We start from the raw sequence: 12,435 nt of genomic DNA, 5'->3' as shown, positions 1-12,435 counted from the left end.
ATCCCTATTTGTGCTTGGTCTTTGCATACTAAGTGCTTTAAATAATTAATTTTGAGTTAATTATTTTTAAATTGAATGTTACAATTAACCCATCAGCCCAGGTACAAAAATCCAATTCCATTATCAGTGTTTCTATTTGTTTAAAATTTATTAATAGAGTTGCACCCTTCCCAGTTAAAATTTTCCCAGTTAAAAATCACAAACTTGCCCCTTTTCAAGCTACAAACCACTGGTACACCATAAGAGTTACCTTTCCTGTGTTTACTGTATACTTTTACAAGTGTTCTGAGGTGTGTTGGATGTATTTTAATACTTTTTGTAGGTGTTTCACTTGCATTTTGATTCCAAGGCCAAACCCCCCCCACCCAGTCTTAATAGCCAGCAGCTATTTCTAGCTGCAGAGCCATTACTCTGCAGGCAAGTTCCATGGCAACCTGAATACCTGAATTTTAATGAAGGTATTGTATTCTCCTTATCTCAACTACTACCACCCCCCGGACAACGATGAGCCATTGGTGGACAGAGGTGATCCATCAAAGGGAAAGCACCAATCGCCTTGGACGGAAGGGGCAGGCTGTGGGCGGGCTGTGGGCGGATTGGGGGCGGAGCAAAAACTATACAAAGGACGAAGCCGAGAGGCGGGCTCTCTTCTCTCTTCCCTCTTCCCCTCTTGCTCCCTCCTGACTAGCTGTGGGAGACATCGGTGCTGGGCATTAAAAGCCTTACCCCTTTTAAGGGGCTTTTAGTAATTTTTTTAAGTCAACCCAGCACTGCAAGTTTTTTTCTCTACCTGAGGTCTAGTGCTGTATCAGCCAGAAGATCTCAAATCCCTGCGCTCCTGGGGCATACCATCTACCGAGCCATAGGATCCCAAATTTTTATATTTTTCTGATTTCTGTAATTTTTCAATTTTTTTCTGTTTTCAATAAATTAATCTTTTTAAGAGTTGTCTCATTTCTCACATGGGCTCTGAATAACTCTTAAGAGCTGTCATAGGAAAATACTAGCTCTGCTGCCAGGATCATTGAGTAATGTGCTAGGAGGGGTGGTGCATGACAGTGGAAACCAGGCAATGTTGCAGATGTTTTCTGTGGGTCCTTGGATATACGGCTTTACATGCCACAACTACTCTTCAGGCAGAGCCCTTTATTAAAAGCTGCTATGCAAAACCATTTATTTGAAGCTCAACAAGTATATGTAAAGTGCAGGAACATGAATTTGCTAGCTGTTCCATTGAGAATGGTGTCATTTGGGCACCCTGCACTCACAAGCTACTTGTAAACCCACAAGCATTTCTTACTGTTTGGGACTAAATGCTGCCCACATTCCCACCAGAGTGAGACAAGGGGATGGTTATAAAAGCCAGAGTGAGCCTCGGTTCCTCTGGCCTGTGTAGGAGCTCACATGCTCCAACAGGATCTCCAGCCCTGACAGCTGAGAGCAGAATGTCCACAGTTGACTCCAGAATGTAGCTGCTAAAGATCTGAAGACCTACAACAATCTCATTGCAAGATCCAAGCTCTAAAATCCTCTGCAGAGTAAGCTCTTCAATATTGTGTGTCATTTGGTTTTAACTACTGTCACATCTACAAGGAAAAAAAAGTCCTTGAAAGGATTCATCCTTAGGGACATGAAGGAGGATATGGACTCAGGACCCAGCATCTTCCTTCGTCCAGGAGTCACACAGCACCACTTGCTACGCTTTTCATTTGTGACTGTATTCCTTTCAGAATGAAGACATAGAGAAAATAATTTTTCTGCCTACACATGAAGTTCTTGGCTTTAAGTCTGTTTTACAGACTTAACATCAAAAATGCATTAATTAAAAGGGCTTCTTGTAATCTTCATTAGTTCTTCCCAATGGAACCAGTGGCAGTTAATTCTTTTGCTTTAATTGATGGATATTGAAATGCCAGTATACTGAAAATATATTGGCTTTTATACCAGTACATTTGGGGGAAAAAAAAAAAAGGCAGCACAATACTTTTGTATATATCATAAATCTATTTATTTCTCATGACAATTTGTAAAATATAATGGCCAATTCTTACTACTGCTAAAAACAACACAGCTCCTGAACTTCTTGTTTTCTCAAGCTGCAGGATCTCCACCATTACAATTCTGCTCTAACGAACATCCACAACTATGCTAAGAGTCATTCAAAAACAGGAATAAAAAAATCAAAATAAAGAACTTCAAGGCAGGTAAATCATTACAGTTATTGCAAAGAGGAGACAACTTGAATGATCACTAAGACCACAGAAGAAGCTTTTGGTGCTGAATGACATGGACACATCAGCTTCCAAATTAATTGCCTGTAAGCAATGCTAAAGTGACATTTCACCATTTTCTTCCAATTCAGCTGAAAAACTGAGAACTATGCATAATGCATATCTAATGTTAGTTTCACACATCTACCCAGAAGATTCATGATAATTTTTAAAAATAGTAGGACTCGCCCTCTCAAAAAAGAAAAACAATCCAACAACAAAAAACCCAACCCCGAATTTCATTCAAAAAGACATCTTTTTGCAGCATCAGCAAGCATATCTACAATTTCTTCCCACTTCTACATATTCAACTGGCTAAGCATAATAACTTCCTCAATTTTTGCAGAAATTAAGATCAGTTGCATAACACTACCAAAGCCTACCCCGAAGAAATGCTGCCCTTCATCTCAGTAAAGTCCATGGTGGGTGTGTTCTCACTGATGCCTTGTTCCTTCCTCAGTGAGGGCTCTGCCTTGTGCATTGCCATGTGCATCTTGGTCAGACATTTGCTGTGACCCACAAGATAGGCTGGCTGGTACTGCGACCACTGCTGCTCCTCCGACATATGGCCTAACAAATCCAAATGTTAAAAGAGAAGAAGGTTTCCAACACTTTCTTTGTTGGAAGATGGAGAAAGAGACTCCAAAGGGAAGTGTAGTTGGGGCTTTCACTACTGAAAATAACTAATAAAAGTGAGAATGAAGCTGGGGGGCCAATGATACCTACCATTTGTGAAAATAATCCCACCAAAGATCCACAGCTTTTGCTAGTTCACAGTTACACATTTCCTCTCACATCCCTTCCTCTTTGCAGAGATGTACCACAGCCAGAAGTTTACATGGTATAAATAAGATCAGAAGGCTACAAGCAACTGCCCTGTTTCCCACAGCTGGACCATGACAAGGAGCAAGGTAGTGAAAACATCTCTGCTAGCAACAAACATGCTTTCAACTCCACATGGATCCCGGTTCTCTTGTACCTCAGTTCTTACCCTGAGCTGCAGGACAGAGTCCACTTTTCGGGTAAGAATAAATAATAAACATCAGCCATGTGCAAAACTGCCAGAGTGAACTAATGTTCATTTCTGGGGTGTGTGTAGGTGGGTGAGTCATCTTTCGTTGGAAGCTATATGGTAAAAAATTACATGAAATTATTAACACATCAAATTCATGTATTATGTTGATGGCTCCTCTGCCCTTTACTAGAAAGAAAGGACATCCTCTGGATATTTAGTCCACTGCTTTCCAACAGAAATCTTCCCAATAGCCACATACCAAGCTTAATACAGTATTCACAGACTTCACTGGCAGTAATGCAAGATCATAGTACAGATGACTTGGACAAACCTAATGATAGTTATCAAACACTGCTAACTTGGCTAGTAGGATTTCTTGTTTGCAATTTCTTGAGCATCTGTTCCTGAATTTGGGGATAAGAACAAAAAATGAGGCACTAGTTCATCTTAGGTATTAAGCTTCAAGAAATTAAAAAAATAGGTTGCTTAAAAAAAACCCCAACTTTCTCAGCAGAATTATTTTCATCATTTGCTACCCACACCCAAAACGAATCTATCCTGTCAACCCACCTGCTTTTTTTGTTTCCCTGACTGGATGAAATAACACAGCCAGGCTATTCGTTCCTCCCACCAAGTCATCCAGTATTCCTGGATGCTATTTTAGATGTAAGTTTCATTTATTGTCTGAAGTAATAAGCATAAATCCAGTTTTAAGGAAAATGCAGTTTTGTATAAGTCTATTGCATTCCATTCTGTGTGCTCCATCTGCATGGGCAATCTGCTTCTATATTTTCAGCCAGCTTGCATGGGCAGATTAATGCGCACAATTAGAAAGCAACCTCACAGGCGTTCAATAAAATGCCTTCATTATTACACTCAAGAGAGTCCCTTTGGATGTCTATAAAAGCCTAGTTTTCTGCCTGTTAGCTAAATAATTGACAACGCTTAAAATAATCAGGAGCAAATGAACAAAACGAAGACAGTTGTGGTGAAAAGAAGCAAACAAAGGATTCTCAAGGCTGCAAATGCTTTTTGTGCGAGCCCTCTTTCATTCTCTTCAGCAACCTGTATTAAAAGTCTGGTCAGGTTTACATTTGCACTTCTGTGGGGAAAATTTGTTGCCAGCCTGCTGTTTGAACCACACATCATAAGGGACTGAAAACTGGCAAGGACACTAGCATTTATCCTGTAAAAATTGATAAATAAATAAAAATTCTGTTTTGATTCAGGTTTTATTCTCCTGCATTTTATGACTTTTGAGAAAACTGCCTTGGCAGGCAAGTGTATATCAGCTTGGTTTGGTGAACCTCCTGCATTGTGTTTGGAATATGCACTCAGAGACACTCTGGCAAATTCTGTTTCCAGCTCCAAATTCTGAGCAGAATATATTGAATGTGCACATGTACCCGAGTACAGCAGTGCCAGGAATTTTTACAGGAATACAACCTTCACAAAAACAGAGGCATGAATATGTAGCAAAGGGAAGGATGAAGTGATACAACAGTCATCATGTACTATTAGAAAGTAACCCGGTTTTTTAGTCTGCTTTTTCCATTACATAAACAGGTAGATGGCTATTAGAAAAACAGTGGACCACATCCAACACTACAGTTTACAAATCCAAATTTAGTAAAAGCGTCTAACTAGAGATCTGGGCTAAAACTGTATGGTAAGACACCCTACAGCTCAGACACAGATTCACACAGCCTGTACAGCAAGCCTCTGAAAACAGCCAGTCATGATATAGCCATCCTCATTACTGTTTAAATGACAACTGTGGTATACTAAATAAAGAGGGATGTCCTGAAAAGTCCTGTTCTTTGTTTCCTTTTGGAAAGATGGGCTCTCAGTTCTTCCTTCACATGGATTAGCAATTGCAAAGTACGGACTACACGAGCCTCCAATACCTTTTAATGCACTCTGACAGAAACACAACCAGGGCAATTATGCAAAATGCATCCAGGATACCATGACTCAGAAGGAAGGACTCCATTTCATGTGTAAGTAGTTTCTTGTAAAAAGTCAACACATACTCCCCATTTTCTAAATCTGGCATCAGCAGGGACAGAACCACATCAACTCTGTCACCAACAAATCCCTCATGTGCTCCTCCTCTGTTACCACAAACTATAGCAATTCCTGCTAAGCAGTAACTTCTCCACCCCAAAATCTGCTCCTGTGTGCTCTTAAGACTTTTAATACACAGCTACTTCAGGAGACACCTTGTGAGTTTTTTCTATTTTAGTCACTGAACAAAGCCTGAATCCACTGGGGTCAGAGGAGGGGCTGATGCCAAAATTGTGAGGTTTGCAGACTTTTTCATTGCACTCTGCATGCCTGTCTAGACTACATTCTCACATGACACAAACACATATTCAAGCAACTGTGGCAACAGATATAGCTGACTTTCAAGGACCTGTTGTACACAAAGAAGCTAACAAGGCTTTCAAGAGATAGGAAGTAACTATATTCTGTAGACAGCACAAAAGGTTACAGACAATCTTTCTTTTTAGCACTCACTTCATGTTAGACCCTTTGACAAGGGATTTGAGTGAGAAGTTCTTGTTTTTAATAGTGACAGGAATTTAATCAGAAAAACGAAATTCTGGGCAGCATCATACTTTATTGTCAGAGCATGTTAATGACATGAGAATCTTAAGTGCTTTTCCTTATCAAATAGAAGCGGCACTTCATGAAGAAGACATACTCATTGGGCTGTACCCCTTGGAGGCTGATACAGCTGGAGGTGGTGATCAATTTTAAAAGGTTTCCCAGTTAATGAGACTGCTGGTAGGCATTGATCTCCTCAGGAAAATTGTGATGTTGCAGCTACAGATCTTACAGAGGACAGACTAACAAGGGAGCTTATCTTTTGAAATGGCTCTATAGGCCATGACTTTGCAGAGGTCACTGCTTTATATGCAGCTCATGACCTTTCTTTCCCCCGTTCCCAGCAAGCAGAGGAGATCAAAATACTCCAGCAGAGAGAGTGAGGAAAGGGGCACAACCTCATATTTGTTCTCTTTGCCTCTAGACGAAGGGTCTTAGAGAAGGGAAGTAATAAGTCACTCATTTTTGCATGGTAGGCAAAAGCACATCTTTAAATACCAAGCACTTCTATGCGAATGTGCTGCTAATAACCAGCAGTAGTTCAGTGGAGTTACTTCACAAAATCTGAAATGTCACTCAGAAGCTTTTTGTTACTCTTGGATGCTGTGCTCCTTAATGCCAACGTGTCTTAGCAATGCATCCTCAACAACATCCAGTGGTACACCCTCCTCTTCCTGTGCCCACCAGAGAATTCCATCAGAGCAGGGAAGGCAGTAGTGTCACTGTGTCTGTTGAGGAATACATTCTGCACAGGTAGCTCGGTGTCCAGCTGCAGGTTGAGCGCTGGGGGGCTGGAGCTTGAGCCCCAGGCAAAGGACCATGAACTGCAGACCATTTTTGCATAACAAAGGGCCCGGGGACCTGTGACCTGGCCAGGGGAATGGACATTGGGAGACACGACAGGAGCCAATGACGCCCAGACTTCCCTCTGCTTAGACTGTGAGAGGATAGAATCCCAGGGGTTCCTTTGTTCAGGGTCCCTCCTTGGAAGCACCAGCTCAAGCTGCTATTTTGTTATTTAGTTATTGCACCATGATTAAATTATTTTAAGTATCTGGACATCTGAGACTCTTCAGTGGGAAACCTGAGGTTGAACCTGGTGTGACTGTGTGAGTGTGGTGGGTGTGACTGTGAAGGGGCCTCAGTCCCAGCTCAGGTGGTGTGAGAGTGACTGACAGAGTGGCTCCTGGATGGTCAAGTTGCCTTAACACTGCAGCATGCCAGGGCTTTGCTTAACCAAAATTTCATTCACTGGAGGTAGGTTTCCGGCTCACTTCCTCCAGGTGTAGTGTAGTATCTACAGGGCCTCCCTGGTGTAGGTTCAATACATAGTACATACAAATAATGTTCTGGTAGTTAAACATAAACTCAAGCAATAGACCTTGAGCTACTCCAGTGATCACCTCATCTTCACTTTCAGTTGCATCAGAGATGACACCAGCTGAATGCTCACAAGGCTTTTTTTAACCTGTGAACAGAACAGCTGTCAGCCAGTGCCCAGGCAGCCAGAGCTTCTGCACCACCTGGGGACTATCTGGCTGCCCACATAGAATCAGTTGTGTTGGAAAAGCCCAACCATTAACCCAGCACTGCCAAGTCCAGCACTAAACCATTTCCTTAAGCATCCTATCTACATGTTTTTAAATACCACCAGGGATGGTGACTCAACCGCTTACTTCCCTGGGCTGCCTGTTCCGATGCTTGGACACCCTTTGGGTGAAGAAATTTTTCACTTGTGGCCATTTCCTCTTTTCCTGTGTTTCAGAGGGTTTGGGCCTGCTTTTGACAAAACCAAACTTACTTTTAATGGAAAAGAGCACTGACAGCAGAATTCATTTCACCCTAAGCAAAAAAAAGGTACAGACAGGGAAGGTGACAGAAAGGAAGAGGTATGTGTCTGTTCATAACTGAATAGGCCTTAAGATAAAAAATCAGATTAAATGGGAAGACAAGAACCTTGACAATCCCCCGAGGAAAAGCAAGGCCCATAACTGAGGACCTTGCACTGCAAAGATCTGATGTGTCTCTTGTTGATTTGGACTCAAAGAGAATCAAAGTGTCTAGTCTGTCAGAAACAGGCAGAGATCTGAAGTTGTGCAGTTTTCAGAATTCCCGAGGAATCAAGATATGTGTGTGTGTATAGACATCCACACCAGGATAAACAGCAAGCCAAACACCAATACCTAGAGACAAATACTGGCAACATATTAAGGGAAAGAGCTGTGCCTAAAGCCAAATGGAAAGAAACAAAAGGAAAAATACAAGAAAAGCTGAAATCAGTGAGGAAGCTCTAAAATGTCTGTACATTAGAGAACAGAGTCTGGGCACATGATGAAGGAACTGGAGCCACTAGCATGGGACAAAAGTGACTCCTTTAAAGGTCACAGAGGAGGAAAAAGCAATCAATCAGGCTAAGAATACAGGTGAGTAATTTCAGAAGCCAAAGATAAAAAAGGTAAAGGTGACTAAGTAGTATTGTGTGTTAATTATGTGATAGAATCAGTTTGGATCAGTTAAAAAAAAAATGAATAGGGTAGAGTGAATGGGCAAGGCAGGAACTTCACTGCCAATGGAATTAATTATATCAGGACTTAGGCCGTATCTAAATCTGATATTAAGGAGGTATTCTTGGGAAATAGGTCTTTACAACAGATCTTCACATTTAAGTAGGACTATGCTAAATAGAGAAAGTCCTCATTATTTATTTGTGGGTTAGACTTCTTTACTAATCAACAAAATAAATGGGTGGAGGTGTAATTTAGATTCTGTTTTGATAATTAGTCTTGGATTGAATGATTACATATTGATTCAGTTAGAGAACGAAAGCACAAAGTCATTTTATAATTCACAACTTTCATTTCAAAGTGTATGTTTTAGTAGGCTAAGAGGGGTCTACAGAACAAAATTTCTCACAGGATAAGGTGTGGAAGAGGCTTGAATATTTCACAGAATCATAAAATCATCCATGAAATCTGGATGTCATCTTGTCTTACCCTCTGCTCAAGCAGGGTGACCTTAAGACAGCTGCCCAGAACTTTTGAATATCTCCAAGGATGGAGAATCCACAACCTGCCTGGGTAACCTGTACTCATGTTCAGCCACTCTCAGAGTAAAACAGTGTCTCTTGATGTTCAGTAGGAATCTCCTGTGGTTCAGTTTTGCCCATTGTCCTGAAGTCAAAAGTTTCAAGTCAAAAAATTGAAAAAAATAGCAACAGAAGCCAAATCCTTCCTGAGCCCCAAACCAGGAAAAAAATGAAAACAAATAAATTATATTAAATAACAACTAAAAACCCAAACAAACAAAACAGAAGGACAAGTAGATACAGAATTTTAGGTAGTAAGTTTCAAATTTTACTTACTACTTTTGATCTTCAAGAAACACTTTTCTTCTTTGCATTTCTTCTTGTCTTTTTTTAGCTTCAAGTCTCTCTGCCTACAGCATTAAAAACAGGAAAACATCTTGAGGTTTCCAATAAACCAGAAACAAACATCATTTCAATTCCAATATTTCAATATTTTGATTTTTAAAAGATCTATAGCAGTTGGGTACAGAAGTGACCCAATTTCAAATTTAAAGGTATTCACTCATGAACAAACATCTCCTAGTCAAGAGACCTGTTCAAAATAGAAAATGGCATAGTGGTCCTAGTACCCATCTACCCAAACGGCCTTGTGAGTCTTCACAGCTGTCATGTCACAGTCCTGCATCTTGGGGTGCAACTGATGCAACCTTGGTCCTTGCAAGAAGGTAGAAGACCCAAGCCACTGCACCAAAGCAGATGATAGTCCTGTGGCACTGACAGTGCAGTGATGTGAGTACACTTAGCTCACAGATCTGACCTGCAGGAGCATTAGGTACTGGTCAGTTGAATACATTCTAAGGAGGATGAAAAGTGGGAGACATTTCTATTTAACCAGCATTTTTCTGCCTCAGACACCATATCTGGTGCAAGAGTCAACCAAACCCTTGACACATAAAATTCCTCTGTAAATCTGGATACCACACAAATGATTAAGTCCTTTAATATAAAATTGCACATAATTTCCAATGGAAGTATCATCTAACCTGACCAAACCCTAAATTCAAATAGAATAAAACATTGAAATAAAGCAAAAACTAGACAAATTGCTGCAACAGCAATATGCAGTTCAAGCTAAATTCCAGTGAAAACGAGGCCAGCCAAATTTTTTTTTTGGCTCACAGGTTGCAGTTAGGTCCAGTGGGAAGAGCAATTAAAAGGCAGTTCAGTGTATGAAAAGCACAAATTAGAAGTTCCAACCTGAGATTTCAGCCTACTATATTTTGAGCTCCCACACTGCAGGTGGTGGGGGGATGCTCCAGTAAGAGCTCCCAGGCAGTGATCACAAGTCGCATGCGGAGCACAATACAGCCTCGGACTGTCGCTCTGCTCATTGCCCATCCTCAAAATGAAAAAAGGTAATTGCTCGTAACCCAGCAACCAGACATTGCTCTGAACGAAGTGCCCTGGAAATTTCAGACAAAACCTTGCAGAGATGAGAAAGGAAGTGTAGGTGAAAATGGCCCCTTTGGCCAGAGCCCCAAATCAGGGAGAGAACGCTGTGCCTGATCAGAGGACAGGGAGAACGAGGAGGGGAAAATGTGTAAGGGGGTAAGGGGTGTCAAGAAGAGGGCTGAAACCCCAGCTTCATAATCTTCTTCCTGTCCTGCTATCAAAAACATTTCAGAAAAATTACAATTCCACTGGCAGTTACTCAATTACTTTGCTTTTAGCTATTTCAGGATGCGTATTTTTTAATTGGATAAAGAATGACTGTCTGAAAGAGATTTGCAAAACAAGTGCAAATCCCTCCTTCACATGCCCTGGATTAAGAAAAAAATCCTTTCAGATGTCTGCAGATAGGAAAAGAGTCACTATGTTGTGTGATGATATAAACTGCTGGAAGGCAAAAGACTTAGAAGCTGTTATTTGGAAAAAGGCAGTGGGAAGTAAACAAAAGGAAGAAGGCGAATCTCTGAATAAGATGTCCTGTTCAGTCATTTGACATGCAGAGACAGTGACAGAATGTATGTATGTATGTATGACATACTGATGCAATTTAAAAATTTAATGAAACTGTAGTAAGGAGCACCCCTACACAGTATGGGTGAATTTAGAGTGTTCAGGGGATATATCGTTTGCTCCTAACCTAGACACAGATGATGTTTTAGGCTAAAAAAACTCCCATTCATTTGTGCAGCTTTACAATTTACAAGGAAAGAAAGGAAAGAGGCAAAGGAAATGAAATCTTATGGCTTCTGTTATTGTCAAAGGTGATGCTGATACCCTCAAGACACCAGCCATAGCTCCTAGGCTTTTCCCCAACACTGCCCAATACCGCAAGCTGATGCCTTCACCTCTGAAAAAGCAGTGGATGTGGGATCCACCATCACATTGCAAGGCTCCCGAAAGTTCAAAAAAAAAAAAAAAAAAAAATTCAAAAAGTTCCCAAAAAATCCAAAGCTCACAGGACTTGTTGTCTAGCTCCTAGCTAGGGAACAGTGATATTAACTTTGATAAATACAAATATTAGTAGCAACCCTGTCTCCCACTACCTGAAAAAATAAGGGAATATCCTACAGCTATTCTACCACTAGAATGGTACCTGAAGAAAACTCCAGCATCTTGAAATGACTCACTTGTGGCTGGTGTGACGAATTTTTACTCTGGAAGTTTACCCTAGGACATCTAGAAAACAGTGATATTAACTTTGATAAATACAAATCCTCAGTAGCAACCTGTCTCCCACTAGCTGAAAATATAAGGGAATATCCTACAACTATTCTGCCAACATAATGGTACCTGAAGAAAACTCCAGCATCTTGAAATTACTTGTGGCTGGTGTAACTAGTTTGCACTCTGCTGAAGTTTACCCTTGGATGCATACAAGTGACAGGTGACAAGATGGGGACGTTCTCTAACTAATGACAGTCTTTCAATAGACATTGCCAAGCACTCCACATTTGGCACCATGTTCAAAAAGCCAGGAGAGGAACAGCTGTGATATTGAAGGTAAACACATTGAAAAATGTTAGCAGAAGGTCTGCAAAGTGCCCACTTTTAATAAATTACTGAAAAAAAGGCCATTCATGCTGATTAACACAGTCAAATTAAAGAGCACGTGATCTGATAAAGAATAAAATGAAATTACAGCTTATCCTAAATAAGATGGTTACTGAAGATGGCAGGGCTGTTTACTATATAATGTAAGAGACAAAAAAGTTGTATGCAATAGAATTACTCTTAGCCTTTTCACTTCAAATTGTTTGAATCTTCTAATATTCAGTCAAGACCTAAACTATACAAGGCAAGGCTAAAGGCAGAGTAACAGCAATAGAAATTCAGTGACAGGAAACAGAAATATCCAGTGCACTGAAGTCATCCAATTTTACCTACAGCACAAATGAGAAAAGTTTAAAAAACAAGAAGCCACATATCAGCTGCTTGTGAGCACTCAGAGATGATCAGCTTTGAATACCCAAACTCATTCAGCCCACGGTTATGCCATGAACAAACCA

General features: G+C 40.6%; 1 protein-coding gene across 3 annotated transcripts in view; it reads right to left on the bottom strand.

Moving 5' to 3' along the window:
• The window catches only part of EPSTI1 (epithelial stromal interaction 1), a 55,490-nt gene that overhangs the window by 23,345 nt on the left and 19,710 nt on the right, over positions 1-12,435 (bottom strand). For all 3 annotated transcript variants that reach the window (XR_014226280.1, XM_082278206.1, XM_082278207.1), the window contains exon 6: positions 9,257-9,330. Coding sequence is in view for 2 of the 3 variants with exons in the window: in XM_082278206.1 (XP_082134332.1) it covers positions 9,257-9,330 (74 nt within the window). In the remaining variant the exon portion in view is untranslated. The remainder of the gene's footprint in view (positions 1-9,256; positions 9,331-12,435) is intronic.

Source organism: Coloeus monedula (genome assembly GCF_965178545.1).
Source record: "Coloeus monedula genome assembly, chromosome: 3".
NCBI lineage: Eukaryota > Metazoa > Chordata > Aves > Passeriformes > Corvidae > Coloeus > Coloeus monedula.
This window is presented reverse-complemented; position numbering and strand designations above follow the sequence as displayed.